The 27,114-nt window shown below is 43.8% G+C and overlaps 1 protein-coding gene across 1 annotated transcript; it reads right to left on the bottom strand.

The window, feature by feature from the left end:
- Positions 1-26,140, bottom strand: LOC132834696 (sorbitol dehydrogenase-like). Its single transcript, XM_060853657.1, has 9 exons — positions 25,887-26,140; positions 23,083-23,116; positions 19,999-20,163; positions 18,903-19,062; positions 10,547-10,665; positions 8,753-8,818; positions 5,016-5,194; positions 3,444-3,565; positions 1-409 (listed from the first exon to the last, which is right to left on the bottom strand). The coding sequence occupies exons 1-9, from the start codon at positions 25,935-25,937 to the stop codon at positions 118-120; spliced, it is 1,188 nt and encodes a 395-aa protein (XP_060709640.1). The 5' UTR covers positions 25,938-26,140; the 3' UTR covers positions 1-117.
- Between the last annotated feature and the right edge of the window lie 974 nt (positions 26,141-27,114).

Genomic DNA, 27,114 nt, shown 5'->3' with positions numbered 1-27,114 from the left:
TTAGAAATGCAATCAGAGTGTTTATTACAGACTTGGAAACAGCTATTTGTTGAAAACATAGCCCTCAGGTCTGCACTGTGCATGTGTCACACCTTGTGGGCGGGATAAGCAAGGTCATTAGTGACCAGCAGTGCGCCCACAATGCTCTTTCTGTTCTTTCTGCATCTGCTGACACTGCTGCTGACACTGCTGCAGAAGCTGCTGACACTGTTTCTGACATTCTTCCAGTGATTTCGACTGTTTGTGTTCCTTCTTTTCTGGCTCCTCACAATTAATCATCACCTTGAGTCCGCCACCTTTCTTCACCAACTCAAATGCCTCGATGGCCTGGTCCAAGGGGAAACGATGTGTGATCATTGGGTTCACATCCACCTTCTTTGAAGCTAACATGTTTATGGCCGTGGGCCACCTAAATAAAAAGCGACAATAAACACGAGATGATCAACTGGAACATATTTCCGGCTGTTGTCCTACAGTCGGTGCAAACTGGAACCATTTAAACCTTGTACACCAAGGTCCATTTTATTGATTCTGATTGAAACAGGGCTTCCCAAAGTGGGGGTTAGGGTCCCAAGTGGGGGCCACTTGCACAAACCTTGGAGTTCCAAACTGCAACGTTGGTATGAGCTCCATGGAGCTCTGACAGATTTGTACCAGCTGTGCTCCCAGTTTACCAGACCAGGCCCCCTCACTTTCACAGACACCCCAGCTCCTCTGTACCCCTTTCCCCAACCAATCTTGCCGGTTTCACAGAGAGGCTGTCACATTTTCCAAGTCCTGATATGGGGCCACAGTTCGTGGAGCACAGTATGACCATGATATCTACAAGATGCACTGCGGAAATTCACCAAGAGACCGCATCTTCCAAACCCACGACCACCTCCAAATGGAAGGACAAGGCAGCAGATACTTGGGAAGATACTACCCCCTTCAAGTTCCCCTCCAAGCCACTCACCATCCTGACTTTGACATATATCACTGTTCTTTCACTGTGGCTGGGTCAAAATCCCGGAATTCCCTCCCTAATGGCACGGTGGATCAACCCACAGCACATGGACTGCAGCGGTTCAAGAAGGCAGCTCACCACCACCTTCTCAAGGGGCAACTAGGGACGGGCAATAAATGTTGGGCCCAGCCAATGGTGCCTACGTTCCACAAATGAGTAAAAAAAATACTCCCTTCATTTAGAGCCCCACGCTCAGCTACTAGAGTCCAGAATTCACCACAACCTTGTGCTTGTGTAATATTCCCCTGATAGCTGCTCTTTCAAAGCCAGCATTGATCAGTTTCAACTAACTTGCACTTAAAAAAAAGCAAAGAAGATAGATTCACCCAAACAGTTTTCAGCTTCTGTAAAGAATCCGCCTCAGGCTAATACTTTCTCAGCCTGCACATCTGACATTGCAATCGAATAAAGAACTAAAGCATGAATTCCTCAAATCAGTGTTGCTCCCCTTCTTGTACAGGTGCCTGGGGTCGGGATGGAATGAGTACTTGGAAAGGATTCTGATCTAGACTATCGGGATCTTGGGTTCATGTCACACTACAGGTGACCACCATTGCACTATACACACACAGACACTCTTACCTCACTCCCCCCCCACCCCCCCACAGACACACACACATACACACACACGCACACACACCTATAGACACACACAGACACTCACATACACTCCTACAGGCACTCACACTCCCACACATGTATTGTCTCACAGACTTAGACCATTTTACACTCACACACACACATATACACTCTCTCACAGACACTCACAACACCCTCACCCCAGACACACACACACACTCCTACAGACACGCACACTCCCACACTCACACATGCATCCTCTCACAGACTTAAGGCACTTTATACACTCGCATACACACATATAGACTCTCTTTCACACTCACAACCCCCCATACCAGACACACACGCGTGCGCATACACGCACATATATACATATATTTTGTGGGGTGAATTTGTACTTGCAGAGTTATATTGTACTTTGCTCAAAATCTGCCTGAATCCATGTAAGACTCTGTTAACTCACTTTTTAGATTAGAATCAATCTAAACATCATGGCATGGACAGGAAACACAGGGGGTTAAACACCTTCAACATAGTACCTGACTGACACTAATTGTTACAGTTAACCTGAGAATGTAACTTTTACATATGAAAGAAGTGAAACTATCATGGTCATTCTAACAGATGAGAGACTCAAACAATCAAGGTATTTTTCAATGGATAATTTCAGTTACATCTCTCTGTAAACATTTGCTATAAATTCTGTGTCTTACAATTGTGTCCTCCACAACGAACTGAGGAAGGAGCGGCGCCCCAAAAGCTAGTGCTTCTAATTAAAGCTGTCGGACTATAACCTGGTCATAGAGTCATAGAGATGTACAGCATGGAAACAGACCCTTCGGTCCAACCCGTCCATGCCGACCAGATATCCCAACCCAATCTAGTCCCACCTGCCAGCACCCGGCCCATATCTCTCCAAACCCTTCCTATTCATATACCCATCCGAATGCCTCTTAAATGTTGCAATTGTACCAGCCTCCACCACTTCCTCTGGCAGCGCATTCCATAGATGTACCATCTTCTGTGTGAAAAACTCGCCCCTTCGGTCTTTTGCCCCTGCACATCTTTGGATATCTGTACCAGGGCCTCAAATATCAAACACTAATTAATCCAAGAAAGTATCCAGGTGAGGAAGCCCAGACCATCTCACTCAAAGACAAAGCGAAGCCTTTAAATGGACATTCATTGACAGGCAGGGCCCTATTGAACAGCAAAGAAAAACCCTAGGCACACTTGTCTGTGGGCTCTGCTGTCAGCCACTCAAAGCTAGATGAGGAGCTCAGCATCAAAAAGGGAGTGGACCACTTGGAACCGCACTCCCTGTCCTTTTATCCCAATGCCCCCAGCCAGTGTATCACTCCTGCCCTTTGACTTCAGCTCAGGATCAGTAAGAGGACCTGTGGTAGGGGCATTACCATCAGGATACCCACAGGTGGTGCTGCTTGCTATAGAAAGCTGCCAACCTCAGGGTGGCCTGCTACTCTCATGGGGATGGGTATCTTTGAAAACCTTGATCCCGCGGAAGGCTGGCTCTGGCCATTTAAGTGTCTGATTGGCACCGAGGACAGAGCATGTTACCCAGAGGCAGCAATGCAGATGAGATCCAGTCACCCGGATGAAATTCTACCCTTTGTAATGAACGCCGCAGCATATGGGTTTTTAATGACACAGTGGTAAGATCCCTACCTCTGAGCCAGGAGGCTTAGTTTCAGTTCCCAACTATTCCAGAAGTGGATCAAACTACATCTGAACACGTTAAATGGAAGAATGTAAATAAAACCACAGTCAAACAGGCAAAACTTGTGGGCCCGTAACTTTTTATTAATTGAAAACTAACTATGCTCTCTTTGCCACTTACGTGTTACAGTATCTGAAAATTCCTCGGATATCCAACTCACGTGTTGTCGCAGTTAATAAGGGGGCAGACGTGTTCGTGTTACCCAAACCAATCAGAACCACAACTCCTCCTGGGTTGGTAGCCTTAAAAAAAAGATAAATTTCGAGTCTAAGAAATTCTTAAACATAAACAAGATATCCCTATAGCTTTCATTGTGCCACTGTTGGATATTCTAAATGTAAATCTAGGGAAAGTCCAGAAAAGGTGCATGTATATTTTCCAGTCATTGTCAGCAATGTATAAGGTGATACTGATACGTTGGCTAACGTAAAATGGTGGCTCAGTGGTCAGCACTGCTGTGTCAAGCGCCAGGGACCTGAGTTCAATTCCACCCTCAGATCTGCACATTCTCTCTGTGTCCAGGTGCTCTGGTTTCCTCCCACAGTCCAAAAGGTGTGAAGGTTGGGGTGGATTGGCCATGGGAAATTGCCCATAGTGTCCAGGGATCTGCAGGCTGGCTTGAGTTAGCCACGGGAAATACAGGGGTAAGGGGGTGGGTCTGGGTGCTCTTTGGAGGATTGATGTGGACCGAATGGCCTGCTTCCACACTGTAGGGATTCTATGAAATGGATTTTGCTGAAGGCAAATTTGAAATCATCCACTATGAACACAGGACAGGATACTTTCTAATTGATGGAAAGCTAAATGCAGTGGTGGTGCAAAGAGACATGGGGATTTATCAGCACTGCTGCCTCACAGCACCAGGGACCCAGGTTTGATTCCAGCCACAGGTGAGGAACTCCAAGCACATTCTCCCCATGTCTCTGTGCATTTCCTCAGGGTGGTCCGGTTTCCTCCCACAGTCCAAAGATGTGCAGGTTGGGTGAATTGGCCATGCTAAATTGTCCATAGCGTTCAGGGATGTGTAGGCTAGGTGCATTAGTCAGGGGAAATCTAGAGTAATAGGGTAGGGGAATGGGCTTGCATGTAACACTCTTCAGAGGGTTGGTGTGGACTTGTTGGGTCTAAGGGCCTGTTTCCACACTGTAGGGATTTGATGATTCAAAGGAACTTATGCTCAGGGGATGTGAGCCTTTATATATGATGAGCTAAAATACTAGGAGGTAGAAGTCTGGATTCAACTATATGAAGTTATATGTGGAGTAATTGTGGACGGTCTATTAAGAGGGATATACTGGTCTTAGACAGAGTGAAGCACAGGCTTAGCAGGATGACACAAAAAATGTAGGCGTTAAATTATGATATGTGATTCGACAAATTTGGTAAAAATTGGGGATGTCACCAGAAAATTAACCAGGAAAATAAGCAATTTGTACGAAAAACCCAACCAGTTCACAAATTCCAGAGCCTCTTGCCCAGTCAGGTCTAAACATACATGTGAATCTACACCATGTGATTGACTCTTAGTTGCACGTGGGGCAAGATGTTTAGTTTCCTTAAGGAATTAATGGATAAGCAATAGATGCAGCTTTAGAAAGAAAATACACAGAGATCCATCACGAGCTATCTTGCAAACATAACTGGTTGAAAAATCATTTGACTCAAAGTCAATGCTGCAGCTTCAGTACTTACATGGATAGCTGTCTGTACACATTGATCTGCCCCAGTGCATTCAATAGATACGTTTGGCATACCACAAAGAGCAGTTTTGACTTTGGATGCCATTTCTCGAGGACATGTGTTCTTTTCCATCTTGCAAACACAAGAGGCACCCATACATTTTGCCATGTCCAATCGCTCTTGTACCAGGTCTGAAATAATACCACAGGGCAATAAAATCTCAAGTAGCTAGAGATAAACCTGCAAAAGAAGGCTTTATGATTTAAATAAATTAAGGATTATTTGCCTCTATGAGGGAAATGTATAATGACAAGTGAAATTCTTCCACGCACAACACATTTGCTCACAAGAGGCTGGCACTGTCAATGAAAGTAAATGTATTTTTGTTTAACCAATACTACATTGTTTTATAGGGACATAGGGACAAGAGGAGTAAGCAGTTCAACTGCTTGAGCTGCTTTGAATTACTGTTGACATTTAATCTCAACACTGTTATGACTGAACTGGAATGAGGACAGGTAGCCCGTAGGTTTCATACCTGAATCTGACTGCAAGTCAACTCATGCGTAAGTCAGGACACAAGACAGGACAATATAAAGTAGCCAACCATAAGTAATTGAAATGGTTATTTGTTAGATATTTAAAATTACAACCATTTGGGACTGCCTTTGTAAGTCAGATCTTTGTAAATTGGAGATGCCTGTATGCTGAAATTTGTACCCCATTGTTCCACAAGTGCAAAGTACCACAGTGCTCCACGTCCCTCTGCAGGGAGGACTGTGCTCCACGTCCCTCTGGAGGGAGGACTGTGCCCCGTGTCCCTCTGCAGGGAGGACTGTGCCCCATGTCCCTCTGCAGGGAGGACTGTACTCCACGTCCCTCTGCAGGGAGGACTGTACTCCACGTCCCTCTGCAGGGAGGACTGTGCTCCACGTCCCTCTGGAGGGAGGACTGTGCCCCATGTCCCTCTGCAGGGAGGACTGTGTTCCACGTCCCTCTGCAGGGAGGACTGTGCTCCATGTCCCTCTGCAGGGAGGACTGTGTTCCATGTCCCTCTGCAGGGAGGACTGTGCTCCACGTCCCTCTGCAGGGAGGACTGTGCACCATGTCCCTCTGGAGGGAGGACTGTGCCCCATGTCCCTCTGCAGGGAGGATTGTGCTCCATGTCCCTCTGCAGGGAGGACTGTGCTCCATGTCCCTCTGCAGGGAGGACTGCGCTCCACGTCCCTCTGCAGGGAGGACTGCGCTCCACGTCCCTCTGCAGGGAGGACTGCGCTCCACGTCCCTCTGCAGGGAGGACTGCGCTCCACGTCCCTCTGCAGGGAGGACTGCGTTCCACGTCCCTCTGCAGGGAGGACTGCGCTCCACGTCCCTCTGCAGGGAGGACTGCGCTCCACGTCCCTCTGCAGGGAGGACTGCGCTCCACGTCCCTCTGCAGGGAGGACTGCGCTCCACGTCCCTCTGCAGGGAGGACTGCGCTCCATGTCCCTCTGCAGGGAGGACTGTGCTCCATGTCCCTCTGCAGGGAGGACTGTGCTCCATGTCCCTCTGCAGGGAGGACTATACTCCATGTTCCTCTGCAGGGAGGACTGTGCTCCACGTCCCTCTGCAGGGAGGACTTGTTTTAGTTTGCCATTGGCAATTGTTACAATCCATCTGATCCAACAGTTCTTTTTGATCTCTTCCAGTGTGACCTCTTTGGAGATGTTTCGTCTCGTCTGCTCTGCACGGTTTACTTTAAGGTTTCCAGAAAAATCCAACTCACATCAACACTACCGCACTTAGCTGCATCCATCTCTACTTTGGAAGTTAGAATCATAGAATCCTAACAGTGTGGACACAGGCTATTCATACCTTTGAGTCCACACTAACCCTCTGAAGAGCAACGTCCCCAGAACCCACGCCACATTTCCCATGGCCAATCCACCTAGCCTGCACAAGGTGTTTAGTATCCTGAAGGAATTGGGCAGCACGGTGGCACAGTAGTTCGCACTGCTGCCTTACAGTGCCAGAGACCTGGGTTCAATTCCCGACTCAGGCGGCTGACTGTGTGGGGTTTGCACATTCTCCCCGTGTCTGCGTGGGTTTCCTCCCACAGTCCAAAGATGTGCAGGTCAGGTGAATTGCAAATTGCCTGTAGTGTTAGGTAAACGGGTAAATGTAGGGGAATGGGTGGGTTGTGCTTTGGCGGGTCGGACTTGTTGTGCCGAAGGGCCTGTTTCCACACTGTAAGTAATCTAATCAAATTAGTGGAGGAACAATAGATACTGGATACTATGTACAACTTAGCATGGCCAATCCACCTAACCTGCACATTTTTGGACTGTGGGAGGAATCCCTCACAGACACAGGGAGAACGTGCAAACTCCTCACAGACAGTTGCCCGAGAGTGGAATCGAACCTGGGTCCCTTCTGCCATGGGGCAGCAGAGCTAACCACTGAGCTACCATCATCTTTTTCTAGATTTCAGAAGTTGATGGATACCACCCACAACAAGCGATCCAAGTCCAGTCAGGAACATGCACAGGATGCTTGTTTCTTCATCCAGTCAATATTTTCACTCAGTTCTCGTTACAGTCTGATTGAATGCGGCATCACAGTAAATATTGCCAGTGGCATCCCTGTAGCAGCTGACAGCAAGGGTGTTACAACAAAGGCACAAAAAAAGGAAGAGGGACAGATGCACCAACAAGCACAGGGCCAGCAGCAACTTCACCCTGGAGAATACAGAGACTGTCTCCTCAATCTCTTCACCATCCCAGGAATCAGATTGGTTAAACTGTGCTGCACCCTTTATTCCTGATGAAGGGCTTTCACCCGAAACGTCGATTTTACTGCTCCTCGGATGCTGCCTGAACTGCTGTGCTCTTCCAGCACCACTAATCCTGCACCCTTTATTACTCCAGGTGTGGTTTCACCAGTGCTTTCTGCACAGTTGAAGCAAGACATTCTTCTCCCTGTGTCAGTCCTTTCGCTACAAGTTCCAACATACTGTTTGCCTTCCAAATTACTTGCTCCATGTTAGCTTTCATAGAGTCATATAGCACAGAAACAAAAACTCTTTGGTCCAACTCATCCATACTGACACAGTTTCCCAAACTAAATTAATTCCACTTGCCTGTGCATGGCCCATTTTCCCTCTAAACTTTTCCTCTTCAAACCTGTCCAAATGTCTTTCAGATGTATCCTCAGCCTGGATCACTACTGGTACTTGTTTCGGATTCTACTTTGTCTGGTTCCTCCCCTCCAACCTGCCCATCATGGCTGACTATGTCTGGATTTGAGACTTCCTCACAGCATTGCTCTTGGGATCAATGAACTCTGAAGCTTCTCCAAGGTGTCAATCCACGGAAAGGATTGTGAAGAATATCCTGTAGGGCTCCTACAGGCCCCAACCCTTGGATATCTTGAGCTGCAGTAGATATTCAGTGACTTATAAATAAGGACACTTATGTTCCTTCAGCCTTCTACACTTTTCAAACCTCATCACATTTATATTCCATCTGCCGTGTTCTTGTCCATTCACTCAGTCTGTGTCAATCGATTTGAAGCCTTTTTGCATCCTCCTCCAAACTCTTATTCCCACTCAACTGTGTCACCCAAAAATGTTAAATGTTCTAATTGAAGTAGTTTTGAACGGCCATTATCCATGTACTAACCCTATGGTTCCCCCAGTAATCACCAAAAGCATAACATTCAGGCATTTTATTTAAAGAAATGACATTAAATTCACAGAAACGTAACCTTACCTACAACTACAATTGGATCCGCTCCCATAGATTTAGCGACTAGCAGGTTCATAAGACCAATTGTCCCTAAATGAAAAGTTGACAGATAACATGCAAAGTACTGGAGCAAAGATGCGTTATTTTATGCAAATTGAGATTTCTAACTCATCAGCTTATTTTGCCTTTTAACCAACACAATTTCTTTCTTCTTTGTCTTCTCTTACAGCCCCACAGTGTGCAGCATCCCAAAAGCCAGGTATGTGAGGAAATACGTTTTCACTTAGAGGGTGGTGAGAATTGGGAACTCACTGCCTGTAACTGTGGTAGAGGCAGGAATCCTCATCATGATGAAGGTGCAGTTTGATGTGCATTTGCGATATCAAGGCATATAATTGGACAGGAGAAACTGAGAACCGCAGATGATAGACATTAGATTTGAGAGTGTGGTGCTGGAAAAGCACAGCAGGTCAGGCAGTATTGGAGGAGCAGGAGAATGGACATTTCGGGCATAAGCCCTTCATCAGAATTATACACAAAACGTCAACTCTCCTGCTTCTTGGATACTGTCTGACCTGCTGTGCTTTTCCAGCACCACACTCTCAAATCTAATGTCTATCATCTGCGGTTCTCAGTTTCTCCTGTCCAAATATATGAACCAAATGCGAGAAAATGGGATGAGAATAGTTTCTTGTGTTTGACTAGCACACTCTTGATGGGCCAAAAGGCCCTCTTCTGTGCTGTAGACCTCAATGAGTCTATGACTCCATTCTTTATGGAGGTACATGGCTAACATGAGAAGAGATTTCCTTCACTGGGAACAATGTCTTTCTACAAAACTGAAAGAAGAATAACTGCGTGAAAAATGTGAGTTCTTTGCTTTGATTGTGGACAATTTTCATATCTACTGATATTGCCTAAAAATATCTGATGGTGGTTCACGTTGACACTTGGATTTTATTTTGGATTCCATCTGCTTACCGCCCTGGTCAATGGAGCAGGTTCCCTTTCAGGATTGCAATATAAACACACTCAATAGTGCATTCACCGCAAGCTGAACATGTCCTGTTTTCCTTTGAGTCTCAGTGCTGTAACCAGAAGATCACAGTGATCTGTAAATTCACACAATTAGTACCAATTTCAGAACTTGGGAGACAGCAAGGCCGATAATGTGACTAACTTCAGATAAGTTGCCAGACTTTGGGCTGGTAAAATGAATACTTATGGAATTCACTTCAACAAAAGACTGTGGAGGTTAGATCATTGAGTATATGTAAAATGGAGATAGATTGGTTCTTGATTGTTAAGGGGATCAAGGGTTATGAGGAGAAAACAGGAAAATGGGATTGAGAAACTTATCAACCATGATTGAATGGTGGAGTAGACTCAATAGGCTGAATGGCCTAATTCCTGTTCCTCTGTCTTATGGTCTTATGAACTTAACATCTACATTGAACTAACTGAACAAGCGATATTGTGACCTATCGGAAATAACAGCATTTCTCTCCAAATAATAAAGGAGCAACAAATCCATTTAAGAACACAAGACATATTTAGTCTCTATAGTGAATCATTGTTTTAGACTTCCCCTTGACTATACCTCTCACCATACGTATGCAGTTTCTGAAAGTGGTTTATATGATTGTTAATGGCTCAATCCAAGTTATTTTTCAATTGACTTGAGAGATCCCTACAATGCAACAGTGTGTTCCAGCTTGAGCTCAGTTTAAAACAGCATGGAAACTGGCATCAATTTCTCACCAATCCATTTTGTTACTGACGTCAGTAGCAAGTAATCTACATGGGCCACTGCCCTACCTGCCCCAAGGATGAGGACTCTTTGTCCCATGCGCACTCCACCTCTACGACAGGCATGAATCCCAACAGAAAGTGGCTCAATCATCGCACCTTCCTCAAAGCTCACACATTCAGGAAGCCTGAAACAAGAGATGCTGCAAACGTTAGACCCTTTTGTCACCTTGAAAGCTTTTCACATCATTTCTTATCTTTGGCCGGGCAGTACCAGATGGCAATCCACTGAAACAGAACGTACACAACCTGAAAAGGTACATTGAGGGTGTCTATCATTTCTTGCTGTCTCCACTTATCCACAATCAATGCATAACCCTATCCGTTACTAATGTATACAAATCATGACCTAATTTATGGGATGGACTATTGTACCACACAATAAAAAACAGAACCAACTTTACAATGTTGACACAAAATCATTATTTAATATGGACAAAGCACACCAAATAAATATGGTTTTGAAAGTCCATTCACATATCAATTTGAGGACATAAAACAGATCCCAATGCAGTTTGCATTTGAATGCTAGCCATTTTGAAATGGGAATAGAAAGGTTAGTTTTAGAGATCTAACCAGTCCTACAGCTCATCGCAGTTGAAAATACTGACTGACAGAGTAGGGGGTGAAGTGCAGTGACAGGAAGCTAACTCAGCACTGTATCTATAATTGTACAGTTCAGACAGAATGTATCTGCAAGAATAAGACTTTTTCATGAATTCACAGAAGGAAGTGAATTCAGTTTAATTTTATTGCATTTATTGTGTACTTCAGATTGATATTGATAAGCCGATACACCTTTGTTGTCTCAGTGTCTAAGTACAGCTCTTTGCGAATACATGTGCAATAATATATTGGGAACTGGGCCTTGATACTTTTATATTTTGTCATTTTATCTATATTTGACAATCTGGTAGAGAAATGATTAATGAAAAGGAAATGTTTTCAGGACTTTAGGGAAAAATCACGGATGGGGTCTAGTGTCAGCCCACTGGACTACAGCTAAACAATCACCATGAGTCTTAAAATATTTTTTCAAAAGCCATTATAGTTTGCCAGTGATTCCCAGCTTTTCTGGCATTTTGAGGTAAAACTGGAAGTGATCTTATCATTTTCGATTTCCCCAAGCTGCTGCCCATGCCTGCAACCAGAACGGTGACATGTTTGTAGATTGAAAGCAGAAGGGCTGATTTGCTGCAAACCAAAGCATACTGAGAAAGTGCAGTTTGTATTCTAATACTGGATAGTTTTAGAGTGGGAATAGAAAGGACAGGTTTAGAATCGTAACCAGTCCTGCAACTCATCTCAGTTTAAAATACTGACATGCGAGTAGAGGATGGAGAGGAGTGGCAAGAAGCTAACTCAGCACTGCATCGATAGTTTTACAATTCAAATAGAATGTATTTGCCAAGAACAAGACTACATACAAATTCACTGCAGGAAGTGAATTCTGTTTACATTTACAGCAAATATTGCAAGATGACCCAGTGGTCATCATAATAGCAACAACCAAATTCCCAGAGGGACACTTTCTCACTAGAGAGTGCCAACTCGTGGTGAGGTTTTACCTGAGGGGCATCATGCCTCGGGGGAGGTCAACACAGCACTGTTAGAACTGAACTCAAACCATTGGTACTCTCTACATGGCAAAGCAGCCAATGCAACCAATATACATTGCTATTCTTTGATGCAATCACTTTCAACAGTCTCAATCAGCCTTTGCTATTAGCTGCTTTACATAATGTTATTTTTAATAATTCCACTATCTTAATTAAGAATCATTCAACCCCAACAATGGGGAAGCAGGCCATTCAACCCATCAAATCCACACCAACCTTCCGAATAGCATCCTACCTAGACTAACCCCATCCCTGTAACCCTGCATTCCCTCTGGCCAATCTACTTAACCTACAGATCATTGGACTGTGGGAGAAAACTGGAGCACCTGGAGAAAACCTGCACAGACACAGGGAGAATGTGCAAATTTCACACAGACAGTCAGCCAATGCAGGACTCAGACCTGGGTTCCTGGCACTGCAAGGCAGCAATGCTAACCACAAGGCCACCATGCAAGTGCGTTAACTTACAGTTTAAAAAGACATGTAGTAGTATGGATGAAATTGTATAATAATCTCAAGAACACAACTCTATTCATAACAGCCTAATTAACGTCTTGATCTCACAGATTTAAAAATCACAGGGGGGGATCCAAGATGGCGGCGACCCAGCAAGACTGAGTCCACAGTGCTCTACCCAAAACTTGGGAAAAGTGGGCTATCCACCCCCACCACACTCACTAAACCATTTATAATAGTTGTTAACCTTAAATAGTTACCTATTAGTACATTTAAATAGTCTAATACTAGCTGGAAAATGGGTAAAGGGAAGGGAACAGGCGGCTCTAAGAAAGCAGGGACCCCTCCCCCACCCTCTCCCTCTTCAGCTGCAACAAAGGTGTCTTCAGCTACTTCAGGAGATTTACCAATGAAGATGAGCTTTGAGGAGATGTTTGCCAGGTGGGAGGCGAAGATTGATGCTTTTATCGATGAGTCTCGGCAGAGCAGAGAAGCACTATCAGCCGAGCTGCAGAAGCAGGGCAGAGACATTCAGGAATTGGAGTGCCGAGTCAGAGAGGTGGAGTCGAAGGCCGCAGCCTCAGAGACTGGGATAAAATCAACAGCCGACCACATCCGTTTTCTCGAGAATCGAGTCCAGAACCTAGAAAACCACATTGATGACCTCGAAAATCGATGTCGTAGAAAAAATATTCGGTTGTTGGGCCTGCCCGAGCAGGAAGAGGGAGGTCAGCTGACAGCATTCTTAGAGCATTGGCTGCCACAACTTTTAAATCTGCAGGCTGGATCAGGCCAGGTAAGGGTAGAATGGGCCTACCGGGTCACAGTACGTGGGCCCGGCTCAACCCAGCGCCCACGCCCGGTCCTGTTCCAGCTGCAGAGCTATAGGGAGAGGCAGATGCTCCTGGAAGCCTCAAGAAATCTGGGAAAAGATCCCCAAGTTATGACCCACAAAGGATCCAGGATCATGCTGTTCCAGGACTTCTCCCCAGCTTTGGTCCGAAAGAGGAAGGCATTCGATGAGGCGAAGAAGCGTTTAAGGGACTTAAATATCCAGTACTCCTTACGATATCCAGCGACGCTACGCCTTAGCCACGAAGGATCCATATATAACTTCGGATCACCGGAGAAGGCTAAGGAATTCTTGGACTCTCTTAAATAAACTGTAAGAGATTGTGGACGCTGGTCTGCCTTTCCCATTATTTTGGTTTACATCCCTTCATCTTTTCTTATCTTTCCCCCTATGTGTGTATGTATTTATATATATGTTGGGGCGTTTGGTTAATGTTGATGGGGAGAGGTGGTTACCTTATTCTATTTTACTTCTGTTTTTAGGAGCGGGGTTGTTTTTCTTTCCCCTGTTATTTTGTGGTATTATATTTAAGTATTACATGTTGAGATTGTAATCTTATAGTTATATATGGTATTAATATTCCCAAATATATTTAGATGTGGGTGTGGGTGGGGGTGGGGTGTTCACTGTTAACTCTAGCTTTATATTATATTTGAATTCTCCTCATTTTATTGAGGAACACCTGGGTCAAGGGTGGGGCACTGGTTGGAAGAGGGTAAGATGGACTGTAGGAGAGGAAGTGACGCTCCCTGGGAACAAGGGAGAAAATCTCCAATTCGGAATGTTTTATATTTTTTATACTTAGAAAGAGTTTTTTGTTATATTGTTTTGAGTGTATCAGAGAATCTTTACTTTTGTAAATCTTGTATGCTCCATGCTCGGGATGTTCTAGATAGGGTTTCCCCTCCCGAGGGGTCTCGGATCTGTCCAGATGATTATGGCTGAACAGTCGGTTAAGTGGTGCACCTGGAATGTCAGGGGGAGTAATTCGCCAGTTAAAAGGAAGGAAATATTATCAAATCTTAAGAAGGAGAGAGTTGATATAGCTCTCCTACAGGAGACACACCTGTCGGATAAAGAACACTTAAAATTACGACAGGGCGGATTTGATCAGGCCTTTTTTTCCTCTTTTAATTCAAAAAGCAGGGGAGTCGTTATCCTTGTCCGGAAGAACTTCCCTTTGAAAATTCTAAATCAGATAAAAGACGAATCTGGACGATATATTTTGATTAAAGCCCTCATAAATGGAGAGGAATATGGGATCTTAAATGTATACTGCCCCCCGGCACACCCCTTTAAATTCATAACGGAAGCTTTTTCAAAACTGATGGCCTTTGGTGCCCGTCATACAATTATAGGGGGAGACTTTAATTGTATTATGGATCCGGAAATAGACAGGATTCCCAAGAGTGCCGCTGGAGTATCTCCCAGATCTAGACAACTGGCGGACCTGAATAAAGAATTAGGATTGGTAGATGTATGGAGATGTCTCCATCCACAGGGTAGAGATTTTTCTTTCTACTCTAATCCACATAAATGTCACACAAGAATTGATATGTTTTTTGCCCCATCGATTTTTCTAAATTCTATAGCAACCTGTAAAATAGGTACTATAGCAATCTCTGACCATGCCGCTGTATACATGGAAACTAAGGTAAAGAACAATGGGACATCTGCTCGACATTGGCGTATGGACCCCTTCCTGATAAAAGATAGCAAATTTTTAAAGTACTTCTCCCAAGAACTTAAAACTTTTTTAGAAATTAATACTGGTACGGCTAGCAATCCGTCAATGATGTGGGAGACCATCAAAGCTTATGCACGAGGTTTGATCATCTCCTATTCAGCGACCCAGAGGAAAATGAAGGGAGAGCAACAGCGTCTGCTCGAAGCTCGCCTAAAAGCAGCCGAAACAGCATACGCTGATAGACCTTCTATCACAAAATTGCAGAGGATTACAGCTCTTAGGACAGCTTTAAACACCGCGCTTACTCAAACGGCTAAAAGGGAAATATTATTTGCGAAACAAAGATTATATGAATATGGCGACAAACCGGGTAGATACTTAGCATTTCTTGCAAAGAAAAAGAAAGCCCCTCAAACTATTCCGACCATCAAGGAAAGTACAGGTACCCTGACTCATGATCATAAAAAGATCAATGCGACCTTTAAAGAATTTTATTCTGAACTATATAGATCGCAGGATTGTGAAGATAGGATTAGGAGGATGCAGTCATTTTTTAAAAATTTGACCTTTCCGGGCCTGACTCCGGAACAGGTGTCGGCCCTAAATACCCCTTTAACAGTCCAAGAAATACTTGAGGCAATTAGGCAACTTCAGAGCGGAAAAGCACCGGGCCCGGATGGTTTTCAAGCTGAATTCTATAAAGAATTTACAGGAATATTGGTTGACCCACTTATGGATATGTATAATTTTGCGCATAGTCAGGTCTGTCTCCCGCCCACGCTGAAAGAAGCAAATATTTCTCTTATCCTCAAAAAAGGAAAAGACCCAGAAGATTGTGCATCTTACAGACCAATATCCTTACTAAATGTAGACTTTAAAATTCTCTCAAAAATGTTAGCACTAAGACTAGAAAGGGTACTGCCATATATTATAAAGGAGGACCAGACGGGATTTATTAAGGGCCGCAGATCATCCAATAATATCAGAAGGGTCTTGAATATGATCCAAGCCTGTCATCAGGGAAAGATACCAGGAGTAGTAATTTCATTGGATGCGGAAAAGGCATTTGATAGGGTTGAATGGTCATATTTATTTTACACATTGGAAAGGTTTGGCGTTGGACAGGTGTTTACCAAATGGGTTTCAACATTGTATAATGACCCCAAAGCAGCTGTTATTACTAATGGGTTAAGATCGGATGGCTTCAGTGTGGGTAGGGGCTGCCGTCAAGGATGTCCTCTCTCACCATTGTTGTTTACACTGATAATCGAACCATTAGCAGAAGCCATCCGGACTGATCCTAATATAACGGCCCCGAGGATTGGTACAGGTAAACACAAAATTACCCTCTATGCAGATGACGTTCTCTTATTCCTCAGTAATCCTTTAATGTCAGTGCCTCGTCTAATTCAAGTTATTAATACATTTAGTGCATTCTCAGGCTATAAAATTAATTTTTCAAAATCGGAAGCCATGCCAATGGGTGGTCTGGCTATGATACCCCACTTAATGGACGGATCCCCTTTTCCCTTCCGTTGGTCCCTGGAGGGCTTCTTATATTTAGGTATTTTTATCACGCCAGTATTTGATCAGCTGTATAGGGCTAATTTTGTACAATTAATGGAAAGGATAAGGCAGGACCTCCAGCGATGGAGAGACCTTCCGATTTCCTGGCTAGGGAGAATAGCATTAATTAAAATGAATGTTCTGCCCCGTCTCTTATATCCTATGAGAATGCTCCCGCTGATGCTGCCAAGGCTAGCCCTACGTAAATTATATGGCTGGTTGGGCTCCTTTATTTGGAACCATAGACGGCCCCTTATTAAGCTGAAGAAGCTACAGCTTCCACAGGCAAGGGGAGGACTGGACTTCCCAGACTTTAGGAAATATCAGTTAAGCTCCCTACTAAGTTACATAGCTGATTGGGTTTCATCTGATCCACAATCAATTTGGTTGGATATCGAAGCCTCCCAAGTAAAATACCCACTTATTAACCTTTTATTTTCAGATAAGAGGAAAATCATTACAGACCACTGTAAAAATCCCATAATATTAAATACAATTAAGGCCTGGAATATAATGCGGCAAAATGAGGGTAACTCACATAAAACATCCCCCCATGCACCAATAGTAGGCGCATGGGGATTCCAACCGGGGATTACAGATGCCACCTTTAAACTCTGGAGATCCAGGGGCATCTCATGCTTAGGGGACCTATTTAAAGATGGGATCCTGATGTCCTTTGAGCAGCTGCGTCTGAAATTCGGAATACCTAATGGGGATCTCTTTCGATACTTCCAAGTTCGAGATTATGTACAGAGGAAGACTACATTAATAGATAGTCTTTATAAATCAGACAGAGAAAGTAATGTCTTACGACCAGCGGGGGCATCCTCCGTTAGTACTATATACCATTTGCTACATGATGGAGTCTCAGGAGACATGGATGACCTGCTTAAAACATGGGAGCAGGACTTGGGGCTAGAAATCTCTGAGGATATGTGGAATGACATTTGGGAAAATGCTAGAAGAATTGCTATCTGTAACAGAACTCAGGCTATCCAACTAAAGATACTTCATAGGGCCCATATAGCTCCGGCTCGACTGGCAAAATTTAAGGCAGGAGCATCTCCAATGTGTCCTAAATGCAAAATAGAGGTGGGTACTCTTGTACATTGTCTGTGGACTTGTCAGAAAATCCGCATTTACTGGATTAAAGTGGCAAATACCCTGACAGAAATTTTAGGAACGGAAATTAGAGTGGACCCTGTATCTCTCCTTTTGGGCTTTTCGAATCTCTCATTTCTGGATATGCATGGGAAGAGACTATTTTCTATTCTCTCTTTCTGTGCAAGGAAAATTATTTTGGTGAACTGGGTGGCTGAGGGCCCCCCTGGACTTTCAAATTGGCACAGATTAATTATGGAATATATCCCCCTTGACTTCCTCACAAATATGGTGCACCGAAAGACTGAATTATTTTATAAAATATGGCAGCCCTTTTTGAATTATATAAATGCAGATATTTCGGCTATCCTAACAAGGGCTTTTATTTAGTGAAGATTTCAGACCGGGCTGCTCCGGGGCCCCTTGGGAGAGGAATCCTGCGCGAATACGGGTTTTATTATATTTGATGTTTATACATTCCGAGCATGTAAGAGACTTAGGTATATACTCTGGTTAGTTATAGGTTAGATTAGTAGAAAGTTGAGTTTTTTTTTCTTTCTTTTTTCGTTTCTTTTTTTTTCTTTTTTGTTTTCTTTCTTTCTCTTTTCTTTGTTAAATTATGACTATTGTATATATGATTTAATTGTACATCAGTGTTTGTATTTGAGAGTTTTGTTTATTTTTGTAAATTTGCAAAAATGTTAAATTTCAATAAAAATATCTACAAAAAAAAATCACACAACACCAGGTTATAGTCCAACAGGTTTAATTGGAAGCACTAGCTTTCGGAACGCTGCTCCTTCATCAGGTGGTTGCGGTGTACAATCAGCACTACCACCTGATGAAGGAGCGTCGCTCCGAAAGCTAGTGTGCTTCCAGTTAAACCTGTTGGACTCTAACCTGGTGTTGTGCGATTTTTAACTTTGTATACCCAAGTCCAACACTGGCACCCCCACATCACGATCTCACAAATGTTATCTAATACCCGTGCATACAGCAGTCCATGGCCAATGTTCCCATTCCCAAAACTCAGGGATGCAGATGTCAAAGCTAGTAGCATCTGACCAAGCATGAGGAACTCACTTGAAACAGTAGTTGGCATTGTGGACATAATATCGACAAAGAGTCCCATCATCAGGAGGTGTAGCACTGAAGAAAATCGTTGGAGAGAGATTGTAGCGTCCAATTTTGCAAAATTCACAGTTTTCTCTTGGGACACCAGGCTCAATAGATACTCTGTCACCTACAGCAGAGGAAACATTTGTGATAAAATTGAAGGGCTACAGGGCAAGATCGAAATGGTGGGATCGGGATAATTGCACAGCTCTTTCAACAGCAGGCACAAGAAATAATGGATCAAAGGATACCATTAGTGTTTTGCGATGGTCCAAGGTTTTATGATCTCACATGTGGCCTCAGTTTAAACTTTACCCAATGCAAAAAGTAAGATCATTTTGTCAATTTATTTCTCTTGTCAGGCAAGATGCTCAAAAAACTACAACTGTAAGTGGGAATCAAGCAGGTCATGAGCCTTTTATATTAATCTGGATTTTACTTCTGGAATTAATTAAATTGAACTCTAATCCTTAGGACTTAAGAACTAGCAACAATATTTAATTAAATTTGGGAAAACTAAATAAATGGTGCATATTCAAATATAGATTATTAAAATAGTATATGATTAATTTCTGCCCTTGAAGTTCAGTGAGAAAATTGGACTCCGAAAGATGTCTTAAAGGCAGGTATGTTTCTTCTTGCAAGTGTAAGTTTTGTGGTTCACTTTGTAGCAGTCTCATCATAGAGTCAGAAGATTGTGGGTTCAGGTCCTTGCGCACATAATCCAGGCTGACACACTGAGTGACTGCTCCACTGTCTTGTCCCTCTCAGGTAAAGAGTTCAATGGCATTACTAATCAGCAGGAGAAGAACGTTCTCCAGTGTCTGGTTAATGTTTATCTCTCAATCAACATCATTAAACAGATGATCTTGTTACCTCATTGATCTTTAAGGGAACTCGTTGTGTACAACTGGCAACCGCATTTCCTGCCTTGTCACAGTGATCACGTTTCAGAAGCATTTAAGTCGGTTGCAAATGTGTTTTGCGCCATCCTGAAATTTCAATATCTAGCAATTTCCTTCTTTCTCTTTTAGTTTTGTGAATGTGTACTTTGTGCACTGACCTACTTTCAGGTGTTGTACTCCAGGCCCCAGCTTGTGCACAGTCCCTGAGGCTTCGTGCCCCAAAACCATTGGCTTTTTGACAACAAAATCGCCGATCTTTCCGTGCTGCCAGTAGTGCACATCGGAGCCACAGATCCCGACTGAATGTACCTTCAACAGCACCTCTGAAAGCACAGCACAGCAAGAAATGTATAATGTTGATTTCAAACCATTAAACAGCCCTGAGCAGAAAGATATCATGGCTTTTTTGAGCTAAATCTATGTTTTAGAATAAAAGTAAATTTAAGATGTCACTGAAATAGCCCAATTAAATTACTATCCTAAATTATTAAGATTTGATTTATTTGAAGAGAATTGGTGTAATGCATTATTTTTACTCAGGGTTATGTTTGATAGCATGTGCACTGACAAAAACATATCCAGAGAGAGTTCATAGATCAACTGGGCTCATTCCAATATTAACAATTAAAACATCTAAGTTCACAAATAAGCTAAGTTCACTAAGTTCACCCTCCTAATTGAAAGTGCAAACTGGCCGATTGTTAATCACAAGGATTTTTCCCTGGGGTGAGGGAGTCCAGAACAAGAGGGCATTGGTCTCAGGTGAGCTGGGAAAGATTTAAAAGGGACCTAAGGGCAACTCTTACATGCAAAGGGTGGTGCATGTGTGGAATGAGCTGCCGGTGGAAATAGTGGAGGGTAGTATAAATATAGCATTTAAAAGGCATCAGGATTGGAACTTGAATTGGGAGGATTTAGAGGGATATGGGCCAAATGCTGGCAAATGGGACTAGACTGGTTTCAGATATCTGGTCAGCATGGGCGCATTGGACCGAAGGGTCTGTTTCCGTTCTGTACATCTCTATGACCCTTCTCAGGCAATGTGTTCCATATTTACACCACTCACCTGGGGGGAGAATATCTTTCCTTGGATTCCCTATAAACAACTGACTCCTCATCTTAAGCTTATGTCCTTTGGTCTTAGCCATGTCTGCCATGGGGAAATGATTCTCACAATCAACCCTATCTATTCCTCTTATAATATCATGTAGATTCCCCTATCCTGACCTCACCAAAACCAGAACTGCCATTTGGACTGTTGGTATTGGGGTGCAAGGATGTATTCTTCTGTTTCAAGCTTATAGATGACATTTGTTTATTTGTTTGTAGGATGTGGATGGTCCTAGCTATCCCTTGTTTCCCTAGAGAATCATAGAATTATACTGTTCAGAAGAACAGGATAGCACAGGGTACAGGGTGGCACAGTGGCTCAGTGGTTAGCACTGCTGTCTCATAGTGCCAAGGACTCAGGTTTAATGCCAACCTCTGGATGACTATTTGTGTGCAGTTTACATGTACTCCACATGTCTGCGTGAGTTTCCTCTGGGTGCTCCAGTTTCATCCCAATGTCCAAAGATGTGCAGGTTACATAAATCATGTGCAGGCTAGGTGGGTGAGCCATGAGATAAGTAAAGTAGGGAGCTGGGTCTTGGATGGGAAGCTGTTCAGAGGGTTGGTGTGGACCAAATGGCCTGCTCCCACACTGGAGAGATTCAATGTGAAGAGGCTCCTTCAGCCATTGAGTCTGCACTGTCAACGCCACTCAAAGTCCACACTTACCACCACATGGCCCATAGCTTTGAATGTGTTTCAAATCAGATGGTAGTGAGCTCCTTTCTCGAACCACTGTGGGGTATGTGGTATGGAGGTACTGGGAGAGCACTTGGAATTTTAATTTAGCGACAGTGAAGGAACGGTGATACAATTCCAAGTCATGACAGTGTGTGGCATTGAAGGAAAAACTAAACTAAATGAATATAAAAAATTGCTGTGAAGTAATGGGCACAATGTAAAGATTAATTGTCGAGATGCTTCATATTAAGAGGACACTGCCCTGGCCCACAGTGGTAGTGTCTTTATCATTGACTTAGAAGGGTCTGGGATCAAATCCTACCAGCTTGGATGTGTGTCACAGCACATACTTTTATTGAGATGTACAGCACAGACACAGACCCTTTTGTCCAACTCGTCAATGCTGACCAGATATCCTAAATTAATCTAGTCCCATTTTCCAGCATTTGGCCCATATCCCACGAAACACTTCCTATTCATGTACCTATCCAGATGCCTTTTAAATGCTGTAAATATACCAGCTTCCACCACTTCCTCTGGCAGCTCATTCCATACACGTACCACCCTTTGTGTGAAAAAGTTGCTCCTTAGGTCCCTTTTAAATCTTTCCCCTCTCACCCTAAACCTATTACCATTAGTTTTGGACTCTCCCACCCTGGGAAAAAGACCTTGACTAACCATGCTCCTCACGATGTTATAAACCTCTATAAGACCTCCCCTCAGCTTCCAATGTTCCAAGGAAAACAGCCCAAGCCTATTCAGCCTCTCCCTGTAGCTCAAACCGCCTCCAACCTTGGCAACATCCTTGCAAATCTTTTCTGAGCCTTTTCAAGTTTAGCAATGTCCTTCCAATAGCATCCGAACAGGTGGATTAAAATAACTATAATAAATTATGCACTGTTCGCTATTTTCCTCATTAAGAGAATGATGAGATTCTTTCAATGGTGTTGCCAATGAATCTCACTGACATTGAAACAACTAAGGACCGGATTTAGGGAGATTGCTTCTTTAAGGTTCATTTCTCAAAGTCATCCCCCTGCATAAAGCTTGCATGAAGCCCTATTCTAATATTGAGAGCGAGCAATTGGGTATGTCAAATTCCTTACTGCTGTACATGCATGTAGATGTTATTTTTAAACTGGAAACAAAAGAGCTAAAATTCAGTATGCCATTCTTTAAGAACTATTAGCAAGCCTTATCACAAAGTCTTAGTAAAGCACTTATACACTCCAACTGTTAATGGCCTTTTGTCAAAGCTATCTTTTTTGATATTGGAGAAGAAGTGAACTGACAATAAAGGATATAAAAAGCCTGCAAACTGTGATATGATTGTGTTAAAGCTGGAACCTGCCTTACTGGTTAGGGCGGGGTGCTTGTAAAATGGGTCACCAAGAGAGAAAGTAGGCCACTTAAAAACTGCACTCAGGAAACCTTATGGAGAACATACTTACCATCAGGTCCTGGTTCTGGAATCGGGCGCTTCTCCTGCAAAGAGAAGAAATACACTTTGTGATAGAAATGGACATTGAGGATTTTATGACCAAAAACGTAGCAGATTGTATGGTTCCCAGATAGCCTGAATGGTGAACGGTGAGGGCGGAGGGGGGGGAAAGACCTCTTGCCTCTCAGTCATCACTGCAGCATAACGTTCTGGGCAAAGTACAATAGAATCACAATGACAGGAGTCACCACCATACGATCACAAAACTAGACCCTTCAGCCCATCAAGTCTGCATTGACAAAAAAAACTACTCTAAATCTACTCTGGTCCTACTTTCAGAATTTGACCCATAACCATGAATGTCATGCCATTTCAAAGGCCATACATAATAGGAACCAGAGTAGACCATTCAGCCCAAGTCTACTTCAGTAGGATTATGCAAAAGTGAGGACTGCAGATGCTGGAAAGCAGACTCGAGATTAGAGTGTTGCTGAAAAAGCACAGCAGGGCAGGCAGCATCTGAGTGAGGAGCAGGAAAATCGATTTTTCACTCCTGATGAAGGGCTTTTGTCTGAAACATTGATTTTCCTGCTCCTCGGATGCTGTCTGACCTGCTGTCCTTTTCCAGCACCACTCTAATCTATACTTCAATAGGATTACGGCTGATCCATCATCCCTCATATTCATTTTGCTATGTTTTCCCAATAACCCTTGATTCCAGTGCTGATCAAGAGTCAACCATCTCAATTGCTTATTAAATACTTTTTAATGGTTGTGAGGTTTCCCACCTCAACTACGCTCCCTGTCAGTGCGTTCCCCGATTTCCTCAACAAAATATTCCTTCGAATCCACTGTAAACCTTCTAGCTTTCACTTTAAAATTACATCTCCTTGCTATTGGGCCTTCAACAAAAGGGAACAATTACTTTTACCTTCTCCATGCCCCTCATAATCTTATCACCACAACCTGGTCCCCTTTCAGCCTTCTTTGTCTCAAAGAAAATAACCCAAGCTTATCCTGCCTCCTGATGAAGGACTTTTGCCTGAAACATCGATTTTCCTGCTCCTCGGATGCTGCCTGACCTGCTGTGCTTTTCCAGCACAATTCTAATCTTGCCTCTTTAAAATTCTCCATCCAAGACAACATCCGGAAGATTCTTCTCTGTACCCCTTCCTGTAAAATCTCATCCTTCCTAGAGTTGGGTGACCTGAACTGCAGTACTCCAGCTGTGGCCCTACCAGAGTCCTGTATAGTTTTAACATATTCTCCCTGTTCTTGTAATCTACGCTTCGACTGATAAAAGCAAGTGTCCCCTGTGCCTTCTCAACTACCCTGTTAACCTGTCCTGCCTCCTTCAGGGATCTGTGGATAAGCACCCTGAGATTCTTCAGTTCCTCTGAGTTTCTGAGTGGTCTTGCCATTCACCGAGTGCTCCCTTGTCATGTTATTTCTTCCAAAGACTCCCTTTCCTTTCAAAAACATGCAATTAAGTAAACCACCCCTTGGAAACCGTGGATGAAATCATTATGGAAGTTTCAGCAATAAAATAGTCATCCAGAATCATTATATTCCAAGTTGGTCATTAAATGTTACTTGTCCATGGTGGATGGGGACATTACTGGGTAAAAGCCAGCATTTGTTGCCAGCCCTGTATTATCCTTCAGTTACATGGTTTACTCAGAGACAAAAATACGGCAGATGCTGGAATCCAAGATAGACAAAGCAGAAAGGTTACACCCGAAATGTTGACATCTCCACCTCCTGATGCTGCCTGGCTTGCTGTGTTCTTCCAGCCTCCTACCTGTCTAACATGGTTTACTCAGTCAGTGTCAGAGTCAATCACGTCACTGTGGGTCCAGAGTTGCACTTATGTCAGATCAGGGCAAGATGATAGACTTCCTTCATTAAAACTGGGTGGCACAGCAGGTAGCACCACTACCTCGCAGCACCAGGGACTTGGGTTTGATTCCAGCCTTGCGTGACTGTCTGTGTGGAGTTTGCACATTATCCCTGTGTCTGTGCTGGTTTCCTCCCACAGTCCAAAGATGTGCAGGTCGGGTGAATTAGCCATGCTAAATTGCCCACAGTGTTAGGTGCATTAGTCAGAGGGAAATGGGTCTGGGTGGGTTACTGTTAGGAGGATTGGTGTGGACTTGTTGGGCCAAATAGCCTGTTTCCATACTATAGTGAATCTAATCTAAAGGACATTAGTGAACCATATAGGTATTGACAAAATTGTCATGGTTACCATTATTGAGACTAGTTATTAAGCACCAGATTTATTCCTTAAATTTAAATTAAGGTAAGTGTTGAACCTATGTCCCAAACCCTTTAGCCTGGAGCCACTAGATTAGCAGTCCCAGTGACTTTATCACCATCTCCTGAATCATTCCATTCATGTTAAATTATTTTCCTTCCACTCTCACTATATATTCTCTTTCTGTAAAATATTTGCCTAAAACATCCACATGATACTCAATCCTCCTGTAGATCACAGCATTTTAAGGGGGGGGGGATTGCATTTTTAAACAAAATACATTCTTTTATCCAGTTGTGATCATTTCAAACACTTCTGTCAAACATTCTTTTAGATTTTTCTTAATTCATTCAGAGGATGAGGATATCACTGGCTAGGTGAGCATTTATTGCCTGTCCCTAATTGTAGTCGACCACTTGTTCTGCTAAAACAGAATAAATTCCAGCTTTCTTCACATGCACTTGACCCCTAGACCCAATGTCAGGAAACCGTCTGGGACACAGTAAGATCTCAATGCAAGTGCAAGACAGACAAGACTGTTCAGACAGACGGGTTACCAGTTTGATATCGCCTGGTCCGTGGACCACCAGAGATAGATTCTCCGACATCCTCAGTCTGTTCTCCCTGGTGCCTGGTGAGTTAAAGGCTGGAAGGTAATTGGGAGGGGGCTGAACGTTCAGCGAAGGGCGCTCTGTCTTATTGAGATGAAGCTATCATTGGTCTATTCGGCCTTTTCTGTTGGTGTATCTCGGCTGGTCTCTTCCGCCCGAGTTGGTTGGACACAGACGTACACACTCTCACTACAGTGTTTCCCCGGCACGGCTCCTGGGCGTTTTTAACACATCCTGCGTCACAAAACGATCAAGGTAACCTTTCAGGCGTGGGATGTAGCTGCCTGTGACATCCAGCCCCGTCATTATTTACCCCAAGAGAGGGGGTGGATACTGAAAACTGCCCCCAACCCCCCTTTCAGTCATGCAAAGCTGTGCTTAAAGTTACAGAGGCAGGTCCAAGCGCCTGCAAATCACACCTTTATTATTCTCATATGTTTTATTTCCTAAGACTTTGGTCTTAAGCATCTGTACCCAGAATCCACAGAGGATAGAATTTCTACATTGTGGAAGCAGGCCATTCAGCCCATCAAGTCCCCACCGACCCTCAGAAGAGCATTGCATCCAGGCCTAACCCTGTATCTCTTATGGTTAACCCACCTGGCCTGCACATCCCCGGACACTGTGGGCAATTTAGCATGGTCAATTTACCTAACCCGTATATGTCTTTGGACTGTGGGAGGAAACCGGAGCACCTGGAGGAAACCCAGACAGACGTGGGGAGGATGTGCAAACTCTGTAGAGTCACCAGAGGTTGGGATTGAACCCGTGTCCCTGACGCTGTGAGGCAGCAGTGCTAACCACTGAGCCACCGTGCCGCACCACAAGGTACCTCTTCCATCTAAGATGGCGCTGTAATGCAGGGATTGTAAATTTTCCGCTGTACACATATGAGTACGTGTGACACTAAAGCTCATTTATTCATTCTCCCATCCATCAGTTTATTGCACACATTTGCAACTTAGATTAGATTAGATTACTTACAGTGTGGAAACAGGCCCTTCAGCCCAACAAGTCCACACCAACCCGCCAAAGCGCAACCCACCCATACCCCTACATTTACCCCTAACCTAACACTACGGGCAATTTAGCATGGCCAATTCACCTGACCCGCACATCTTTGGACTGTGGGAGGAAACCGGAGCACCCGGAGGAAACCCACGCAGACACGGGG

This window comes from Hemiscyllium ocellatum, chromosome 42 (genome assembly GCF_020745735.1).
Source record: "Hemiscyllium ocellatum isolate sHemOce1 chromosome 42, sHemOce1.pat.X.cur, whole genome shotgun sequence".
NCBI classification, from domain to species: domain Eukaryota; kingdom Metazoa; phylum Chordata; class Chondrichthyes; order Orectolobiformes; family Hemiscylliidae; genus Hemiscyllium; species Hemiscyllium ocellatum.
The sequence above is the reverse complement of the archived record's forward strand: the minus strand, read 5'-3'. Positions and strand labels throughout refer to the sequence as shown.

What these genes read in the sequence shown, in the direction of transcription:
- LOC132834696 (XM_060853657.1), bottom strand. Translation starts at nt 25,937, where the DNA reads ATGTCGGAGAATCTATCTCTGGTGGTCCACGGACCAGGCGATATCAAA. An exon ending in AGTCCTCATCCTTGGGGCAG is followed by an intron (nt 8,819 to 10,546) that starts GTAGGGCAGTGG and finishes CTTTTCATTTAG; the next exon opens with GGACAATTGGTCTTATGAAC. An exon ending in GGATCCAATTGTAGTTGTAG is followed by an intron (nt 5,195 to 8,752) that starts GTAAGGTTACGT and finishes GTATTATTTCAG; the next exon opens with ACCTGGTACAAGAGCGATTG.